Source organism: Rhinichthys klamathensis, unplaced genomic scaffold, assembly GCF_029890125.1.
Source record: "Rhinichthys klamathensis goyatoka isolate OS25496 unplaced genomic scaffold, OSU_Roscu_1.1 h1tg000571l_1, whole genome shotgun sequence".
Lineage (NCBI taxonomy): Eukaryota > Metazoa > Chordata > Actinopteri > Cypriniformes > Leuciscidae > Rhinichthys > Rhinichthys klamathensis.
In genome coordinates, this window is record NW_026607037.1 from 702,598 (window position 1) to 725,322 (window position 22,725).

The 22,725-nt window shown below is 41.4% G+C and overlaps 1 protein-coding gene across 1 annotated transcript in view; it reads left to right on the plus strand.

The window, feature by feature from the left end:
- The window catches only part of fam171a2a (family with sequence similarity 171 member A2a), a 46,666-nt gene that overhangs the window by 22,211 nt on the left and 1,730 nt on the right, over positions 1–22,725 (plus strand). Inside the window, exons 4-7 of the mRNA XM_056239863.1 lie at positions 13,144–13,302; positions 13,457–13,636; positions 17,231–17,344; positions 17,610–17,736. Of these exons, the coding sequence (XP_056095838.1) occupies positions 13,144–13,302; positions 13,457–13,636; positions 17,231–17,344; positions 17,610–17,736 (580 nt within the window). The remainder of the gene's footprint in view (positions 1–13,143; positions 13,303–13,456; positions 13,637–17,230; positions 17,345–17,609; positions 17,737–22,725) is intronic.

Here is a 22,725-nt window from a genome sequence, read left to right on the forward strand (position 1 = left end):
CAAAGTATTATTTGTGTACCTGACTTGAGTAAACGTTCACACCAAGAGCAATAAATATAAAGATTACTATAGTGATAACTATAATAGCGTCCATTCCAGTCCACTATAACAACCTGTTGTTATTATTATAAGTGTGCACTGCAGTTTTGTCATCTGCTGCTTAAAATGCTATAGCTCTTTAAAGTCAGTTGTATTATGATTGGATTCTGTCAATGTTTTTAATCGTTCATCAACTGGAAAAAAAATGTTTTGAAAGTGATTCCAACAAAATCGTTCCTTTTTGCCATTATCGTTGTGGTTGTGGTGTGGACTCTTAATAATACTCCTTAATATTGAAACTTTTTTGAATTTTATTTAAGCAGCCATTGAAATGTACAATAAATGCAATTGACCATTTGCAAAAGCCACGCCCCCTAGTTATTGTTACTACGCCCGTCAAACACGACCAGCGCGACAGATTGCCATGACGGGAATAGGTATACCCGTGCGTGTCACAATGACCTTTTTTGGAGCAATACCTCAGCGATATCCTCCAGATCGAGGCAAAAGGGGTTACAGTATGCAGTGGAGGAATATATTCAAAATATAAAAATACGCAATGAAGGTGAACACGACTACTATCGAGGCTAATGCTTAACGTTAACGTCGAAATCTGAGAAACCCCATGACCTGTACCCCAAATGCAACCAGCACAGCCTTGAAGAAGATTTTATAAGCTGGTTCAGTGGCTAATTGTTTGGAGTTAGAAATATATAACTCGTGCTGCATATTTAGTAATTTTGCCTCAGATACAGGATTATACATTCTCTTTAACAAGCAGGTTGTTCATTACCATGGCAACCGCCTGCGTGTCATGCTGAATGCGATTTTCGTGTTTAAAAAGTAACTGTACATAAGAGACGGAAAGATGCCGATAACCATACATTATTTAAGGTTATTTCTATTCGTTACGTATTGATATATGAACTGATGTTGTCAAGTAAGCTTCATGCTTTCCCCGTTGCGAACGTGCACTCCTCTAAACTGTAGCTACGGGTGCTGCACTGCTAACGTTAGTTGACTGCTGCTCATTTTCCCCCGAGAATATCATGTTAACAACAACCCTTTAGAAAACGTAATTCCTTTGTGGATCCTCTTGATCTGCTTTCTCCATGTTTCTTTGACTAATCTCAGTGTCTCAGTCTCACGCACGCTGCACGCGAGTTAACCATGTTCGACACATTTAACTGGGAGTGGGGCCGTCCACACTGTTTTTATCCATAGTAGGCACCGCTCACGTTGTGTTTCCGGCTTTGGAAACGGAAAGAACACAACTCCTCTCCAGACAATCTCTCGGGGTACCTAGTGTCCGATTTACAAACGCCGTGGGCGCACCGCTTCACCATCTTGCTTGGAGTCAATGTTTGACGGACCTGCTCACATAGTAACGGTTGCTATGATGTGTGATTGGACAATGGCCGTTTTGGGGGAGGGGCCGGCAAAAGGTCAATTGGCCCCAACTTTATCCTTGGGAAGAGGTGTCACCATCAGGCATCATATCTCAGTTGTTGTCCTACAGCCGAAGATGAATAAACTTGACTGGAATTTCAACAGTTTACAATCAGTCTATAAACAACTATATTCAAATGTAAAACAACTGTAAACGTGTTATTTTAGTATTATTTATTAACTATTACAGTACATCCAGCCTCAGATAATAGCATGGTGCTTACTGAGGGAAGTAGAGGGAGATCAGGACTCATATTGGCGTGTTTTTTTTCATGCCTCAAAACCCATTACCATGGCAACTTTGGCAGTGCCAGTAGAATGTGCTTTTGGAAAGAGGAGGGGTTATAGAAGTGTTGCATATCTGTCTCTGTTATGTGGGAGGAATGTGTCATGTAAAACCTGATCTGAAATCAGCTAGTCTATCAATTAGGTTCTGCTGCTGTGTGACCACAAAATTTCTGTTATAAAGAGCTTGTTAATGCCCCATGAATCTAGAGAACGAATTCATGCACAATATAAAGCTTTTATTGTTTTGCTCAAACACGTACCTCTAGTGTGTTTGTTTGCAGAGTCGGGTTATGTTTTCTGTGAGCATTTTTCATGAAAAGTGAGTCAAGCGAACGTACGGACTGAAACAGCATAAACTCTGAGCCGTAGCGTGGGTGGATTTCTGTGTTCACAGCATGCCAGCCTGAAAAGAAGTCACTCAATTGATTTGGGCTTGAGGGTTTGTTTAGAAAGAAACATGGTAATATAAATGGTGAATCTGAATGTTTGGAAAGCCATTGTTGTATATCATTGTTGTGTTTGTATATCTGGATATCTTTAGGTGCATTTCACAACAGGAATGAATTACATTTACAATATGCAACCCCATTTTATTAGGGGCCAAGCACCGAAGGTGCGGAGGCACCTATTGTGTCTGTTCCCGTTCTTCTTCTTCTTATTATTCTTCTGCCGACTGGGCGTCTATGGCAGCCCATAGAACCGTTTGCGGGAAAGTTGTTATGGTTTGATATTCTGATAGAGGACAGTTCCAACATTAAATACACCAATTTTGTTGTCTCTAACTCATTGCCTCTAGCACCACCACCTGTCCAAAGTTTCACTCATATTATGCCAATAACTTTTGAACCGTAAGATTCGTAATAATTATTTCTTCCTCTGATTCCTGAGCTTATGACTGCTTTTGCGCTTGGCCCCGGTAATGGCTGCTTGCAGCTATATTTCTATTTAGTTCTTTCCTGATTATTGAATCGCCTGAAAGTAATTTTGATACAATTGTGATTTTTTGCAATAACCGCAAACATTTAGCACTTTAAAATCTTATCACATATTGTCAATCATAATTTACCATTAACAAAATATTCGTTAAATCTACCTTACTAGTATGTATAAATCAGTCATTGTACATCCTTTTTTTAGTTACTATCTCGTTTTCTCTGGCCAGGGGCATTATGTCTTTCTCTCCCAAAAGAGCACAAGCACATCTGTAACTGAGAACATGTGCAATAAAGAGAGGGATGAGAAATGACTCCCTTGACTAGAGAATGGGGCAGGGTGAATAAACTGGTGAGAATCAAGCAGGAGTGTGAGTTGAATGTAAATCTCCTGAGACCTGCTTGCATGAATAGCTTCCAGCCACAGGGCCTATTGAGATACAGATTGAGTCATTCGCCTGCTACCATGTGTGGTTGGTATGACCAAAATCAATCATGGTATGAGTATTTTTAATACCATTTAATGTTGATCACAGTAATTTTATATATATATATATATATATATATATATATATATATATATATATATATATATATATATATATATATATCACAAAATATATGTGCTGATAGGTCAACTAAAATATATTATTATAACTAATATAAAATATATTTTAACAACTATGTGAAAATAATATTGTTATATTAATGTTATTACACGACCACAACGCACACTGTTCGTTCATTAGCCAGAGGAGAACTCAATGGTTGTTGGTGCAGACGGGCCGGTCTGAGTATTTCACAATCTGCTCAGTTACTGGGATTTTTCCGCACAACCATTTCTAGGGTTTACAAAGAATGGTGTGAAAAAGGGAAAAACTATGTAAAAGTATGCGGTAGTCCTGTGGGCGAAAATGCCTTGTTGATGCTAGAGGTCAGAGGAGAATGGGCCGACTGATTCAAGCTGATAGAAAAGCTACTTTGACTGAAATAACCGCTCGTTACAACCGAGGTATGCAGCAAAGCATTTGTGAAGCCACAACACGCACAACCTTGAGGCGGATAGGCTACAACAGCAGAAGACCCCACCGGGTACCACTCATCTCCACTACAAATAGGAAAAAGAGGCTACAATTTGCAAGAGCTCACCAAAATTAGACAGTTGAAGACTGGAAAAATTTTGCCTGGTCTGATGAGTCTCGATTTCTGTTGAGGCATTCAGATGGTAGAGTCAGAATTTGGCGTAAACAGAATGAGAACATGGATCCATCATGCCTTGTTACCACTGTGCAGGCTGGTGGTGGTGGTGTAATGGTGTGGGGGATGTTTTCTTGGCACACTTTAGGCCCCTTAGTGCCAATTGGGCATTGTTTAAATGCCACAGCCTACCTGAGCATTGTTTCTGACCATGTCCATCCCTTTGTGGCCACCATGTACCCATCCTCTGATGGCTACTTCAAGCAGGATAATGCACCATGTCACAAAGCTCGAATCATTTCAAATTGGTTTCTTGAACATGACAATGAGTTCACTGTACTAAATTGCCCCCACAGTCACCAGATCTCAACCCAATAGAGCATCTTTGGGATGTGGTGGAACAGGAGCTTCGTGCCCTGAATGTGCATCCCACAAATCTCCATCAACTGCAAGATGCTATCCTATCAATATGGGCCAACATTTCTAAAGTATGATAATGGTTTACTTTCCTGAGGTAAAATGTAATATTGTGTAACGTCTCGGTTGCGTATGCAACACTCGTTCCCTGAAGGAGGGAACGGAGACGTAGTTGACGTCGACTGAATGGAGCCAGTCATCTTTGAGTACTATTGAAAACGAGCCAATGGAATTGGCGTGCGTGGTTTGCATCACACACTCCCCGCCCCCGCGGCGTGGGTATAAATACGAAAGTGGATGCACGCACTAGTTGCTTTTTCGCTGAGTCAGCGGTGGTCCAGCAATAGTGGCGAAGGGACTACGTCTCTGTTCCCTCCTTCAGGGAACGAGGGTTGCATACTCAACCGAGATGTTCCCTTTCAGTCGTTCAGTTTACTGAATAGGATCACCATTGAAAACGCCACTAGTGCTGCCACCTTCCAGTGCCTAGACAAAAGCCTCCTGATCCCCCTGCAACTTGAGGCGGAGATGGGACAAGGCTAAGGCCAGGGAAGTCACTGCTGTTCCACAGGACCAGTGGGAAAGCATACCCTATCAATGGAAGGAAGGGACGCTGCGGAAGCCACATCCTGCCCGTAGGGAGGTAACATGTGGAGGATACACATATGGACTGGGCGGAACACCGGGCAGTACAACATATGGAATGTCACTGGGGTGGCTCCAGCCTAACAAGGGGGAGACTCAATCGGTCAGTGACGGCAGAGCGGGCTCTGCCAAGGGAAGACACGGGCTCGCCGCGGGGAGCTGTACCGGGGAAGAATACACATATGGGATCGCCGTAGGGATCACAACATATGGACCCAGCCTAACACAGGTTCCACCAGTGCATACAAGTGATAGGCCTGGCTTCGGACGCCTCGCCACTCTCCAAGGTCTGAACATGGGTGCCATCATGCCCCGTCCCTGAGAACTACTCAGAGGAAGGAGTCAGGAAGGGCTGTCGAGAGGAGAGGGGTCTGGTTTGTCCAAAAAGGGGCAACTAGCAAGACCTGCTCCCTTTCCTCCCTGACTTTAGCACAGTTTTGTGCAAGAAGGCTCACTGGGGAATGCATTTCTGCGGGGCCCCGGGGCCAGCTGTGGTCGGAGTCTTTCCGTGTCGAGGGATGTCCACTCAGACAGGAGAAAAAACAACTGGCAGAGGAACGAGTCCGGAGGGGAAACAGATGTAACTGTGCGGCCCAAAAGTGGTCCCAAACAGCTGGACCGCCTGGGGACGGAGTCTCCACTCTCACTGGGCCACAGGCTGTCGTGAGGCTTGTCAGCAGCACGATTGAGCAGGTCAGAAGTAATAAGTGAAATGAAGCGACCTCAGAAGCTTATGACTCCGAGGAGGAGGTGACGGGCGAGTTGCAACATGCAAGGGGAGCGTAGCTCAACGGTCACAATGTTGTCTCTTCAGACCAGTACATGGTCCCTGAGCAGCGGTGTCTCAAAGCGAGGAAACTGAAAGCAACTCAAGGCAATAGATGCCAATGCAGTAGGAGGGCCCCCCAGACGTCAGTTACTGCATGCCCTTTGTACGTGGCCCCTCAGCCGGTATTGATGGACACTCGTTCTAGGAGCCGTTGGCCCGGAGAAACAAAAGGTCTGTTTACGGGTTGAGGGTTTGGCGGCAGGCCAGGGTGTTTTTCACACGGAGTGTGCCGCTCTGCCACGGCCACCTCGGGACCCGGCCGTGAAGACAGTGCTGAAGCGGTCTTCAAATGGAGGAAGCCGTGCGGCTGCATCTGCAATATACCCCAGGAGCCTCTGAAATTAGTATTCAGTGGGACACTTTCCCACTTCTAAACAGCACCGACCAGACATACTCTCCTTAGAGATGCGTTGGACTGAGTCTATCTCTAAAACTAGAAAAGAGATCCTCAGCCCGTGGGCGAGTTTACTCTTTTCCAGTTGACCTGAGGACACAACTGGCTATGGAGCACTCGAAGGATAGGACATTGTACTGATACTTATCATGCAAGAACACAGGATAGCGGCCGCTGGACACAGTTGCATCGCAACAGACCGTTCCACCGGAGGGATAGCCTCGTAACCGTTCACCGCTCCCCCATCAAGGGTAGTGAGGGGGGAGGAGCTACTCAGACGATTTCTGGCAGAGAAAGGTGCCATCCATGCCCTTGTCAACTCCTCATGCACTTCAGGAAAGAAAGGTACGGGAGCAGCGGGCTGAGAACCAGACCGAGCCACTCCGAGAAACCAATCATCCTACCGAGACGGTTCGGGACATGGTGGAGGGTTCCACTCGGCGGCCTTCTTGACCATAGCTGCCATCTCTGGATCTGGCTCGGGCAACACTGCTCTCCCAGGGAGAGGTAGCGGAGCCGAGTCTTCCTCTCCTGAGTCCAGCTCCCCGTCTGATGCTGCAATGGACACCCTGTCCTCTGGAGGGGCCCTGAACGAAACGGCTGGTCGGTCCATTACAGAGGGACCAGCACGCTCATCAGAGAGCCCCAAGAGAGGAGTGAGGGATCCACGGGGCTTTGCCGGGCGGATTTCCCCCTTACTGTAATCCTCAGGTCACCCAGCCCAGACGGCACTTCAGGCTTCTTCTGGGAAAGTAGCTCAGAAGAAACACCAGAGCGGGGCCTGGGGATGGGGACCTCGCGAACGAAGGCGAGTCTCGACCTCAACACTGAGACCGCAATGGGAACATGACTCGTCCACAAGAGCTGCCTCAGCTTTAAGCCCAAACACGTGATACAACTCCCATGACCGTCAGAGGGGGACAGAGCCCTACCGCACACAGTAAAGCATGGATGGAATGGCATCTTGAAAAAGACGCAAACACACCCGTGTTGCTCTTTCAGAAAATGGGACCCGTCACCAGTGCCGGGGGACACAGGGAATGGCCGCGGCAACACTAAATTCAGCGAACTGAAACAATGAAGCACTCACTTTTCTGCCCTCAACCAGCCGTCAACACACACAAACACTGAAATTTGCTTGCTGTTTATAACAGCAATTGAGAGCTTCAAAGCTCGTATACCACTGGTGGACTGCACTGTAGAACCACCAGCACCGGGAGAGTCTTTTCAGAAGAACACTCGCTCGTTGTACACACTCTTCATTTACATTTACATTTATTCATTTAGCAGACACTTTTATCCAAAGCGACTTACAAATGAGAACAATAGAAGCAGTTAAACTAACAGTTGGACAACAATACGTAAGTGCTATAACCCCTCTCAGTTTAATTTTAGTGCAGGTTTTTTTTTTATTTATTTTTTTATATAGAATAGAAGAGAAGAGAAAGTGTTAATTCTACTGAATCAAGTGCTGCCGAAAAAGATATGTCTTCAGCAGTTTCTTGAAAGTGGCTACTGACTCAGAAGCTCTGGTTGAGTTAGGCAGATCATTCCACCAACAGGGAACAGCCATGGTAAATGTCCGAGAAAGAGATTTTGTGCCTCTTTGAGATGGTACCACAAGACGACATTCGCTAGCAGAGCGCAGGTTTCTGGATGGCACATAAGTCTGAAGTAATGAGTTTAGGTAAGAGGGAGCAGTGCCAGTGGTTGTTCTGTAGGCAAACGTCAGTGCCTTGAATTTAATGCGAGCGGCAACTGGCAACCAGTGCAATTGTGTGAGGAGAGGAGTGACGTGTGCTCTCTTCGGCTCATTGAAGACTACTCCGGCTGCAGCATTCTGGATCAATTGTAGAGGTTTGACAGAGCAAGCTGGAAGACCAGCCAGGAGAGCATTACAATAGTCCAGTCTGGATAAAACAAGTGCTTGGACTAGGAATGGGCATTTTTCAACAATAATGCATTCGAATAATCGGGCTCATAGAAATCGAATATTCGTTTAGCCTATTTAAATGACATTTAACGAAAAAGACGTTATTTTTTAAGTACATTTTTCAAAAAGTTTTTGTCACCATTTCTTAACAAGCTTACGATTAGGCAATACACAACAAGCTTACAATATATGTTAAAGTTTTCTTTTAGTTGAAAACATTAAACAGTTGGCCTATGTGTAAACAAAATATAAATAACAAAAGGATTTAAGCTCAAGCAGCGCGAGCGGAAAAAAAACGCCTAATAAAGCAGAGTAGCAGACTGCGCCAGATATCGAACAGAACGTACACACACACTCGAGTCAGCATGATTATCGTGTATATTGTTTCACATTTATGTTGAGAAAAACAATAATGTCCACATGCAGGGGCGCCGCCAGCAATTTATGCTCGAGTGAGAAAACGTGCTGCACTGACAGACGATTCAGAGACACAAACGGTCACGGTATTATAAGTTTCTAACAGCACTTTGCGTTTTCTGTTTTTAAACCTGTCTCTCTCAATGAAACTTAAGGGAAGTATGTCTAAAAAAAATAATTTTGCTATTAGATAAGTTATCATCTCTCAGATCACGCGCGCTACAGCTGCGCTTACCTGCAGTCGTAGTGATGGACAGCTGTCTTTCCTCAGTCGCCTGCTGTTTGGATTTCATGTGATTTCTCATTGTGTTGATGATATTATAACTCAGATTAATTAATTCATTTGATCAAAAGTAGTTCCCTTCTGTAAGATCATTTAGTAACATAATTTTCAACTAGTAGTCTAATTCCAAACTTCGCGAGGCAGACGACGACGACATTATGTGATCAAATACAAACAACTTGTTAAACACGCACCACAGCGCCACCCAGAGGATTTAGTTATAACTGCGAGTTAGTGCTTGGGATTTATCAGGGATTCACTGCATTTACGGCCAGCAAAGCATTTAGGCTACGGCTTCATAAATTAGATAAAATTCGAATAGTATTTTATTTTTCGAATAATAATTACAGATCGAATATTCGAAAATTCGAATATTCGTGCACATCCCTAGCTTGGACAAGGAGTTGTGTGGCATGCTCTGTAAGGAAGGGCCTGATCCTCCTAATGTTGTGCAAGGCAAATCTGCAGGATCGGGCAGTTCTAGCAATGTGGTCTGTGAATTTCAACTGATCATCAATTTCAACCCCAAGGTTCTTAGCTGACCTTGATGGAGTTATGGATGACGAGCCTAGCTGAATGGAGAAGTTGTGATGAAGTGTTGGGTTAGCCGGGACCACAAGTAGCTCTGTCTTCGCAAGGTTTAGTTGAAGGTGGTGGTCCTTCATCCAGCCAGAGATGTCTGTCAGGCAGGCTGAGATACGAGCAGCTACCGTCTGATCGTCAGGCTGGAATGAGAGGTAGAGTTGCGTGTCATCAGCGTAGCAATGATAGGAAAAGCCATGTTTCTGAATCACAGATCCTAGTGATGTCATGTAGATGGAGAAGAGGAGTGGTCCAAGCACTGAGCCCTGAGGCACCCCAGTAGCTAGATGTTGGGTCTTAGACGCCACACCTCTCCACGACACCCTAAAGGACCTACCTGAGAGGTAAGACTCGAACCATTGGAGTGCAGTTCCCGAGATGCCCTTCATCTTTAGGATTGACAGGAGGATCTGGTGGTTAACTGTGTCAAAAGCAGCAGACAGATCCAGCAGGATGAGGACTGAGGATTTGGAAGCTGCTCTTGCCAGTCTCAGAGCTTCAATTACTGAGAGCAGGGCAGTCTCAGTTGAGTGTCCGCTTTTGAAACCAGACTGATTGTCGTCCAAGAGGTTATTCTGTGTAAGAAAGGAGGAGATCTGGTTGAAAACAACTCGTTCAAGTGTTTTCGCGACAAATGGAAGAAGAGATACCGGTCTGTAACTTGTTAGATGTGCTGGATTTAGATTGGGTTTCTTAAGCAGTGGGGTTACTCGAGCCTGCTTAAAAGCTGTGGGAAAGGTACCAGTGTGAAGAGAGGTGTTTATGATGTGCATGAGTGTGGGTACAACTGAGGAAGAAATGGCTTGAAGTAGATTAGTGGGGATAGGATCAAGCGGACAGGTAGTAGGGCGATTGGAAAGGAGGAGTTTAGAGACTTCCGCCTCTGAAAGTAGAGAGAAGGAGGGTAGAATGTGTGCGTTTGTTGGTAAAATGTGTGTGTCAGTTTGTGGATTGGTAAATTGGCCGCTGATGGTGGTTGTTTTTTCTATGAAGAATGTGGCAAAATCGTCAGCTGTTAGGGTTGATGAAGGAGGAGGAGGAGGAGGGTTAAGAAGAGAGGAGAAGGTTTTGAAAAGCATGCGAGAGTCAGAAGAATTGAAAATTTTGTTGTGATAGTAAGCCATTTTAGCAGTAGAGATATTAGCAGAGAAGGAAGAGAGAAGGGATTGATAAAGACCCAGGTCTGTCAAATTTTTCGATTTGCGCCACTTTCTCTCTGCACCCCTGAGTTTAGTACGATGTTCGCGAAGAATATCAGTTAACCAGGGGGCAGAGGGTGTGGCGCGGGCTGGCCTGGAGGAAAGGGGACAGAAGTTGTCCAAGCAGGATGTTAAAGTGGAGAAAAGAGTATCAGTTGCACAGTTAGTATCAAGTGTTGAGAGCTGATCAGGTGGAGGAAGTGTGGATGAGACCAAAGAGGATAGGTGAGAGGGTGAAAGTGAGCGTAGGTTTCGTCGAAAGGTGACCTGTGGAGGAGTGTGTGTTGTGTTCTGAGGCAGGTTGAGGTTGAGAGTGAGGAGGAAGTGATCTGAGGTGTGCAGTGGAGTGACCAGTGTATTGACATCAACGATTGGCTCCGAAGCAAAAGGCAACTAGTGCATGCATCCACTTCCGTATTTATACCCACGCTGCGGGTGCGGAGTGTGTAATGCAAACAACGCACGCCAATTCCATTGGCTCGTTTTCAATAGTACTCGAAGATGACTGGCTCCCTGGCATGATCCCATTCAGTCGACGTCGACTGCGTCGAACGTGAACAACTGAAAGGGAACAAGCATCTCTGATACTCATGACAAAAAATCCAGCTGATAGGTTATGAACCATTTAATTTTCTTAAAGACAAAAATGACATTTATTCATTTAGCAGATGCTTTTATCCAAACTTACATTCATTTATAGTAAGCAGATGGTACACATTCATTGACCTGGCCGCTCCCACAATTAAAGGTCTCTATATCAGAGTGGGTAACAGACAATCAGTGTTAACTCTGATTGTTTTCCTCAGAAAGCTTGACCCCAAGGTCAGCAATACTAATCTATAGCATTCAAACAGCCTTCTGTACAAAAGGCCAACTGATGCTACTAACATCTATGGCTTTGTCATGGAAATTATGATAAATTGGTTGGTGTAGTTGAGGGAAGTGCACTTTAGTGATTTATCATGAGTGGTATGTCTATTTGGTGAGCTCACTCCCTGAGGGGTATTCATTTTTCTCAATCTAGCTCTCTGTCCGACTTAAAAATTATGAGTGTCAGTGAACACTCCCCTCTGAACGAGAAAGGTTTTGGCCAATTGGTAGTACTTCGAAGTAGGCCCAATTGCCCAACTAAAAGAGAATAAAGGAAACCTAGAAACTGTGAAAATCTGTGACAGATTTATATTTTATTTATTTTTAATATATTTTTAATATAGTTATGTTCATTCTGTTCATGAAGCCAACTGACATTTGTGAGGTTTATCACTAACCATCTCTCTGACAGTAAACGGCCCCATCAGAGGAGGCCAACCACATGATATTGCACATGAAGGGGATTCTCAAAGCAATTCATAATGCCCAAGCTCCTTAGGAGGCTTGCCGATTGGCAATGCATCAGTCCCAAATAGACTGTTCCGTTCTTTTACTGCATAATCATAGTCTTCAGTGTCAGGTTTACAGGGGATCAACCCATCTGCAGCCCAATCCTTGTGCAATCCTAGAGGAATTGGAAGCTTTGTTGGCCAGACACTGTTGCAGCCTTCCTTATCATGTAAGATGCAAATCGCTACTAGTGCCACGATTATGCAGTTACTTTAGGCTTAGAGTCAGAAACCTAAAGTTAGACTGTGAGTAGGCTCATATTAGCCTTGCCATTTATAGCCTAATGGAATCTCACACTTGTCTTAAATGCTGGTATACATGTTTGTTTCTGTTGCTCAAAGATAGATGGTAAGAGAATTGGTATAGGGTTTAATTTTAGAGATTCCTTTGGATGATTTGCACTGTATTAGTTTCTCCTCTCATCAAGAGATGGATATGGTAAGTAAATGAATAACTTTACAATAACAGTTACCAACAAAGAGGGAATATCAAGGCCTGCCAGCTTTCAACGGTCCCCAAGCACTGCCACTGCAGCCACGCTATCCTGAATGTCAGGGCCGATCAGTGATCAGCTAACCCAGCACTAATCAGAGGAGACAGCCTACAGTGATAGATACACGCTTGTATTTTTAGGCCTTTCTATTTGCCTCTCGCAGACTAAGCAAGCCAAGTGGAGGAGGGGAAGGGATTACTGCAGTTTGGATTCTGAACTCTGGATTCTTATTGTAAAATGTTTCAGGAAACTTTGAAGAACTCTATAGTTCTGGGAAACATTTTCTTTATATTCTTGCGGTATTTTAGCAATTACTTGGAATTATCCTGCCCCACAATTTCTCCTTCTGACTGGCAAGAGAGGACTGGTCATAGCAGAGAGAGGTTGAATCACTTGCTCATTATAACAGCAACACTGGTTAAAGGAAGTGGTTACTGAATCCTATAAAATGTGAATGCAGGAAACAACAAATCCCAAAAGCAGCTCATTATTAGGGTTGGGAACCAATAACGTGAGAAATAACGTGAAATAATGTGAGAAATAGTTATGACTCGGTTTTTTAATCATAAACAGAATCTATAAATTCGTTACGATTAATCCATTCTTACTCACTATAGACTATACCTATACGTTTAAAAAGAAAAAGTCTTTATCTCTATTGTCTAGGATCCCGGAGACAGCCATGGGTACAGATTCAGAGGAGAGCCATCAGACCACCACTAAACACCTCCCAAATCACACTCTCTGCAATGCTCACCTCTTCCCGCAGTCAATATGAGCTTGGGGGCTTCCCCTACCCCCTCGCCTTGGAAAATAACTCAACAGGTGAGTTTATCCAAACACCTCTTCAAAGAGATATGTTTCTGTGGAGTTACCCATCTATCTGGCCATTACGATTAACCCACCCCCCACCCACCCACCCACCCACCCATGGAGTTAATGGAGTGTAATCCATTTTCTGCTATTACTTCTGATTCAGGAACCAACAGTAGCTGGGTGGAGCTAACTGCACTAGCTGCAATGTGTGCTCAGCTCACTGGGCCCAACGGCACTGAGGTCCAGGTGTCAGAAGCCATTCACATCTCTATCCCTCTTCCTTCTGACTCTCCTCTCAAAACTGCCACCAGTGTCCCAGTCTGGAGGTTCGAGGACAGAACAGGTAAACAGCATTTAACAAAATTTGGGTAAATTTGGACACTGGTAACAAAGTTGCTAGTTTGATTCATATAACTTGGATAAAATTGTCCATATACCAATGTAATTAGGAGGGTGATCACGGACGCCCAATTTAGGGGGCACCATGTTCTCTTGATGCACCCCTTTTTGCTGATGCAGATTCTATAGTGGTCTAGTTTATCTCTAATCATAATTAAACACATTTACCAGCTAAACAATGTCTTCAGGATTTCTAGAAACTTCCAGACAAGTGTGTTGGGGCAGCTTGGTGCTAAACTCTGTATGACATCGACTTTTCTGACGCAGGATTAGAAACCCTTGTCATAGTACATGCAAAATTAAGCCTCCAGGAAGACCACAAGGGCTTAAGGCAGCATTTGGAAGAGGGGGTCGTAAATTGTTAATAAGTGTACTAGAAGCAGAGAAAAGGTAAGAAAATATGGTAAAGGGGAGATGGAGAAAGACTGTTTAACTTTCCAAATTTAGTTGAGAGTTATTTAAGCAGGTTCAGATAAAGTGAAAGCAGGTGAAGTGAATGTGCAGTACAAACTAAAGAAAGCTGTTCAGTCTTCTAACATCGGAGAGATAATAGCCTGCCAATTCATAAAGCAGAAATCATCTCCAGACATTGACCCTGTCATGACACAGCTCCCAAAACAGGATGTGATGTAGTACCTGGCAAGCTCTGCAGAATTCCCTAGATCCTTCACTGGTGCCCGCTTAATAAAGAGTACAGCTCTGGTGGAAAAATCAATACAACTAAAAGAGGGTATCGGCCCACTTTCTGGCTGTACATTTAGGTCTTAATTTCCCTTACATTGCTCTTGATATAGTTTCACATGTCATTCCAGGTTATCCGGTATTTTTGTGTTACATTTATTTTCAGTTCTTCTCCCTAATGTCTGGACTGCTTATTAGGATCTATCCTAAAGTGTGGTAAAAGATTCATTTAGCCTCTCTTAGCTCCACAGAGAAATCTCAAATGATTTTAAACTAAGCAGCTTAGTCTATGGCAACCTAATCCCAGATCCCCCTTTTACCCACCCATTTCAGTATGCAGTGCCACAACGTCTTGGTTCCTTGTGTGATTGCATGGATGTCATTCTCAGCTTGTTTTCCTGAACTGGTATTGGTGGGTAATATAAGTACAGTAATTAAAGATGACCCACAATGCATTCAATAAGAGGTCCCCATTCAATTCACAATGCAATAAGAGAGTCAGTTGGCCTGGAAAAGCCTCCTTTGACCCTTGCCCTGACAGATAAGTCTGTTGAAAGGATGTTCTGTTGTCTGAGTATTACCCCTACAGTACAGGACTTTTTTTGTTAATATTGGATGGATATTAATACAGATCTAGCATTATTTAACAATGCACAAATAATGTAATTATTTTTATGCACTACCATTCAAAAATTTGGTGTCGGTAAGATTTTTAAAGTTTTTAAAATAAGTCTCTTATTCTCACCAAGACTGCATTTATTTATTCAAAAATACAGTAAAAACAGTAATATTGTGTAATATTATTAGAATTTGAAAATGAACTGTTTTCTATTTGAATATATTTTAAAATATAATATAAAAATATGTATACATAAGATAAAATATAATAATATTAGACTAATTTCTGAAGGATCATGTGACACTGAAGACTTGAGTACTGATGCTGAAAATTCAGCTTTACCATCACAAGAATAAATTACATATTCACACAGATAACAGTAATATTGTATTATTTTAATTTAGATTAATTGTTTTCTATTTGAATATATTTTCAAATGTAATTTATTCCTGTGTTGGTAAAGCTGAATTTTCAGCATTACTCCAGTCTTCAGTGTCACATGATCCTTCAGAAATCATTCTAATATACTGGTTAAATTATTATTGGCGATAATTCATTAATAATACTAATTCAGTTATTTTAAATTGTATTAATATTTCACAATATTACTTTACAGTAATTTCTTTTTTTTTTTTTTTATGTAGCCTTGGAGAGCATGAGACATTTTTCAAAAACATTATAAAATCGTACCGACCTCAAAGTTTTGAATGGTAGTGTATGAATCATGTATTCATAATTCGGTAATCACTTATTTATTATATATATCATATATTGTGATTCCTTCGAACATGAAAAAAAACAATTCAACTATAATTTAGTCTTGTCTAGATATTTTTCAGACATGAGTGATAAGGTAGACAAGCACTTGATTTAGAGCCAAGGAAAGAAAGATTTTAGACCACATAGTAGCTTAGTACATGGAGCTGCTCAAACGGTGCCAACTGTTACAAGGATGTGGAAAAGTTTATCTTGTCTAAATCTAGATGGAGAATGCTGCACAGCTTAAGAGAAAAGAGCCTGAATATTTAGTGTGGGGTGTGGGGGTGGGGGGGTGGGGGGGTGGGGGGGTGGGGGGGGGGGGGGGGTGGTCAGAGAACTGCCTTCCAGAGAAGAGTCAGTTCTGCAGAACATGATCCTGTATTGTTGTGTGGGCAGATATAATCTTTCCGTAAGTGTGTCTTTGACCATGTGATGGACGTGTGGCTGTAAACTACAAAAGTCTGTATTGTCTAAGAAGACTTTGCTCTGTTGAAACGTGGATGTTGGGAATATAAATGAGAATTCCATTCTCAAAGCACAACCCAAAGCCCTTAGTCACCAAGTCACATATACTAACACAGCACAAATTTACATGATGTCACCGACTGCTGAGTCCCAGCCCTCTGCTTTATCTAAAAAGGGTGGGGCCTGAATGCCCCAATGTGTTCAGATTATGAAAACATTCATTGTGTTGCTGAAATTTGCCATGTGACTACTAAGGCCCTGTTTGTTTTGGAGACAGATCACAGAGGAAGTAGCCCATACAGAGACAGGAATGCTTATGCACAAGGTACTTCGAGGAGCTTACTGCTACTGGGAAAGCCCCTGCTGAGATGAACATATAGCACCTTCTAGTGTGCATAATTACACATTGCATGCAGCTGCCTGGGTCTGTTTTTGTGCTTGTGTCAGGGTTTGGTACTTAGGATTGTGCTGTAGAGTGCACAAAGCTGTTAAATCTGAAATGATATTTATGAAAGTAATATTTAATAGACAATAAAAAGTATCAGTGTCTAATAATTGTATTTTATTGTTGTTGTTTTTTACTACTATATAGTAACAGGTCCAATTTGTATGCTCCAGTCTAGCACAGGGAGAGCATTTCATCTTTAGTGGAGGGAGACATTTGAAATTGTATTTGTCAGGGTTCACCCTGTCAGAACATATTAACTCTCTGTGCTCATTTGTCTGGCCTTTGGGCTTGTTGCAAAATTTGTGCCCCTCGCTGCCCTGCTTAGGTGAACCGTATTCCATTATCTGTGTGATTTTGAATATTGAATGGTAATCTAGACTGATCCTAAAATGACTTTTTAATGAAGAAAAGCTATCGGATGTGTAATTTGGCACGGTTTGGGTCTAATCTGTCAATGGCACACTGCCCATTCACATTAAATTGAGCTTTTCCTGTACGCTGAAGCAAGATTTCATTGCATTTATCCATGTTTGCTCATTTTGTAATAAAGTTCTGGTTTGCTGTAGGTCTATGGATCAGAAGCGGTGCTGGATACATTAAAAAAGAGGGCACTCAGATGACATGGAGTTTTGTGGCTCCAAATTTAGGATACTGGCTTGCAGCATTTCCCTCAGCATCAGGTGAGGACAGCAGCAGTTACATGGCATGTTATGTTGTATGACAAATAAGAGACATTTTGAGGATATACTTAATATACTAATAAGATTTTTCTGGATCAGTAAACTTTAAATTACACAATGACTTTAAAAATGAAATAAATTTAGATTAGAATTTTGTTTAATATCCATTTTCATCTTTTTATGACATTAATTTCTAAACATGGTTGGTTTAATTGTTTAATGCTTAAGAAATGCGAAAATAAAAATACTTATTTTTGTGTTTAAGGAACAGGACTGAACACCTCTGGTCTGAGAGACATCACTACCTACCACACCATTTTCCTGCTAGCGATTCTGGGTGCCATGGCCCTGCTAGTGCTTATTCTGCTGTGTTTACTACTGTACTACTGCAGGTATTGTCGCTCTGTGTGCATGTTTGTTGTGTGCCCGAAAAAGTGATTAAGAGCTCATCCTTGTAGACTTGGCCATAGCAAGTTTTGAATCAACTAGGGCTGCCCCTAGGGCTGGGCGATAAATCGATTTTATCGATTAACTCGAATGTGTAGTTTACGCCGATTTTTTTGAATGAAAATCGGTTTTCTCTTTAACAACCGCCGACGCGCCCATCTGGGCTCCCGTAGTTCCGACCGGGCTCAGCGCTTGCCATGATAGAGATACACAAACAACATGGCAAATGAACAAGACCGCGGCAGCAGAAGCACACCCGCCGAAAACATTTACAAACTGAATCTGCAGGGCAGCCAACTCTCACGAGTTCACTGTGAGAGACGCAATTGTCACTTTTTACACGCTCTCACGCACACATCCATTTTCTAACGCAGAGAAACATCGCGCAGAAAAGATCAAGAGGACACTGACACCGACAGACTAGACAGAGCAGGTTACTGATATGAAACAGATTCTCAGCTCTCAGATTCGGTCAATTTTAATACGAAATTCAAACAATAAACACAGACAATTTTGGCGCTTGTAAATGTGACGTGAAAGATCGCTGACAGATCTCAGTTCAAGCGGCACATGAACCGATCATCTGTTACTCTTTACTAAGTACTAACTTACCCAAATGTAGCTAATAAAATCGATCGATCAGTGTTTTTCAACCGCGGAAAGATGTCCATAAAACAGCTGGAGAACAACATATGTCACGTAACGTTACATTTACCTCAGGATGCCTTTTAATGACCCATAGCACGCATGTTAGTTGGACTTAAAATAATTGCTATAGAGAGGAGTATTTTGCTAAATATGATAACTATATTACACATTTATTATATTTTACCTATATCATTAAAATATTATAACGTTGTTTGTTATTATAAAAAACGCATTGTTTAATTTGAGTTAGTTTTAACCTTTAATAATAATAGCTGACAGGGCTCTCTGTATGTTTACAGCATTAGGTGATTTATTTTTGGAGAACAATTAACATAACACATTAACGTATCTACTGTACCTAATATTTATCCAGAGGAATTGATATTGAATCAATATCAGAATCAAAATCACAAGAATTGAAATTTGTGTTAAGCAATAGTAGCATACCAGTCTTTTTGTACCATGTAAACATTGTGTTTATAGTTAATAAACTTGATACAATTATGTTTAGTTACCAAATAATTTGACAATCACAATAAACTTATTGTGATGCAAGTTTTTTTTTTTTTTTTTTTTACACATCCCCCCAATCCACCCATTTTATGTTATGTTACATTTACACTATTTACAATGACAGGGCCTGCCCTCTTGTCTTTTTGGCTTGTTGTTTCTGATTACACTTTAATCCAGATAATATCACAGAAGGGAATATCAAAACAAAATAAAGTTAAAACTTGTTTTGAACAATTTCTTTGTCATCTGCAGATTGATTTTAAGTAGGGAGAGAAAAAAAATCGATTTAAATCGTAAATCGGATTTTTTGTGAAAAAATCGGGGATTTTTTTTTTAGGCCATATCGCCCAGCCCTAGCTGCCCCTAATAGTAGACTAAACGTTAGTCGACTAGAAGAGGCTTAGTCGACCAAAATTTTATTAGTCGGTTAGTCAAAAAAAATAAAACTAGTGACGAAGTCTGTGAGAGGAACAGATTGTTAACGACGGTTCTTTGTGATAATTACAGTATGTCGGGCAGGAAATCCAAACGTTAAATATGGCTTATCATTTGAAACATGCAAGTAGCAACTTTACATGGCTGCTCACTCTAACGTTAACCTAGATAAATGTTTATTAATAAATAAATAAAATGTCTCCTTGCTATTTTTTCCGACACATTCATTGCTTTGCAGCAAGGTTTATGTGCGCTTGAGCGCGGAATAGGCTATATTACGCCTATATATTAAACGCTCTTTATGGTTTAGTATTCTCCTCAGCAGTGGTGTGCACAGACCTCCTCAGGGGCAGGGGCGGAGGGACCAAAAAGGGCACTAAACATTGTTTTTATTCTTTCTTTCCTTGGCATTCTAAGAAAATATGTTGATACAATTAGAATGCATAACACATCAAATGAAAATAGGGAAATGATGATAATATTACTAAATATTATTTACTTTACCAAACAAAACAGTGAGAATCAAGAAGGTAATTATGGAAAATTCATTTTTTGTTTTGTTGATGTTGTAAATTTAATGTATGTATTATATGTATGAAAGTGTTAGCTATCATGAATCAGTAACACTTTACAATAAGGTTTCATTAGTTAAATAAGTTAACATTAACTTATAATGAACTGCACTCCTACAGCATTTATTAATCTAAGTTTATATTAATTTCAGCATTTACTAAAACATTAAAATCAAAAGTTGTATTTGTTATCATTAGTTAATGCACTGACTGTGACATAACATGAATAAACAATTAACAGTTGTATCATTAACTAAAATTAACAAATACAGTAGCAAATGTGTTGCTCATGGTTAGTTCATGTTAGTTCATACACGAAAAATGAACAAATCAACCTTATTGTAAAGCGTTACTATGAAATCAAAGATATAAATTCCTTACAATTTAGAGTTGGACATGGACTTAAGATTTCATTTAACTAGATGTATTTCCCCAAGCTAATAACACTTGCTATGGATAAAAACGAATGACATTGTCACTCAAAATGCGTCTGAAATCGAGTTATACTTTTATTATAGTTAAGTGTAACTCGCATGCTGCCGCAACTTTTAGAGTAGCATGGTAGGATAAATGTAATTTTCCGTATTAGCTTTAACGTTACCTGCTGCTCATGTAGTTTGAAGACACCGCAAACTGCTGCGTAGTGCGTACCAGAACCGTTAAATGCGTATGAGGCGCTGCAAAGGAAACTCCGCCTACCACTTCTCCGCCAATTTTTTTTTTATATATAATATTTGTTTGTATTATTATTGTTAGTGGCAAGGGTGTGTAAGGGTATTGTTATTTATTATAATATTTATGATAATAATAATTATTATTATTTACAATTATCAGAAAAGGGCACAATACATTTTGAGACAAAAGGGGCAGACACTTGTTTGGGCTTTTGTGCCGGCCAAATAGTAGGGTAAGGTTACGTTTTGAGTGGATGGCGAGTGCCATCATTAGCGCGTATCGCGCCAGAGGCTCTATTCGCGTCATTCTTGCGAACTGGACGCGCGAATGAGGCGAATTCGCGTCTACCGCGCCGCGCTAAACGCCTCTTTCGCGCAGCAAAGTAAACCAGTCTTTAAATTGAAATCACTCGCGCCAGACGCTCTATTCGCGTTTGGTGTGAACGCACCACTACTGTTCATTCTTTCTGTAATAAGAGGCTGGATTGATGAGCCTCTAGTGAATAAAGAGCAGTAGCCTGACTGCTATGTTCAAAGCAAACTTGAGAAAAAGAAAGCAATAAACCATGGTTTAACTGCACTATAGGCCTAGTTTACCTTACATGTGCACTTTGTAATTTTATTTTCTATCGCCCTGTTTTGATCCCTTAGAAAGGGCTGTTTGTGTGACAAAGTATTTTTTCACCCTTTTATTGATGGACAGTGTTACATGGTGTAAAGATTATTTGCTCCAAGTGTGGATGTTAGTGTGAAATTGAACACTACAGTACATGCCAATATTGTTTTCAATAAAAAAACATTTGCACAAAGCAAGCCAATCCACTTTTCCATGCTGATAAGAGCATTAAAATGAGAAAAAATAATGGGACAAAAAGAAATCAAGGGACATTAAGAATAGATAAATATGTGCGATTAATCGCGAGTTAACTATGACATTGATCGCGATTAAATATTTTAATCGTTTGACAGCACTAATATATGTGTGTATATATATATATATATATATTAGTGCTGTCAAACGATTAAAATATTTAATCGCGATTAATCGCATTAATGTCATAGTTAACTCGCGATTAATCGCATTTAATCGCACATTTTTATCTATTCTAAATGTCTCTTGATTTCTTTTTGTCCCATTATTTTTTCTCATTTTAATGCTCTTATCAACATGGAAAAGTGGATCGGCTTGCTTTGTGCAAATGTTTTTTATTGAAAACAACATTGGCATATATTGTGTTCAATTTCACACTAAAACATTCTTACTTGGAGCAAATAATCTCTCACACAATGTAACACTGTCCATCAATAAAATGGTGAAAGAAATACTGACGAGGTCCTGATATTGACGAGGGGGTGGAGAATTCGCATCAGCTGTGTGTGTGTGTGTGTGTGTGTTTGGCCATCATCAAGTGGTATTTCAGACTGGACGTGCTGCGATGATGATAGCTCAGTTCACAACGACAAAACACACAGATCACTTTGGTCTCGTCAATGGAACCATTTGGCAACTTTTTAAAAGTAAACGTTCCATTCAGAATCTTATTGCCATCCATTTCGGTGTCTCGCGCTCGTCATCCACTCAAAACTGGACGTTTTGAACGTTCCTATAACATTCAGAAATAACGTTTTTATAACTTAATGGGAACGTTTTGAAAACGTTCTTATAACCTAAAATTGTTAGCTGGGGAAGAGGAGAGATTCGCGATTGCACTGGACACGTTTTAAGTGCAGGCATATTCTCTGAGCGAGCCCAGAGAAAATTCTTACAAGAGCAGCATGTATCTGAGAGCGCGCGACTCGAGCAGAGAGATTCGTGCTCGGCACATTATATTCCACGCGCGAGCAGAGAGATTCGCGCTCGCGCATCCGGCTCGCAAGCCCAAACAAGTGTGTGCGGCGTGCCTGTTGTTTTGTTTCCGGTCTAGATAGATCCGCTTGCGCTTTCAAAACGTCCATGCCGCGTCCTGTTGCAAAAGCATGTGAAAAAAAACTACAAAGTTTGCTAGGCCAAAAAGACCGTTAATCGCGCGATAAAAAAATTAACGCCGTTAAAATGGGTTTGCGTTAACGCCGTTAATAACGCGTTTAACTG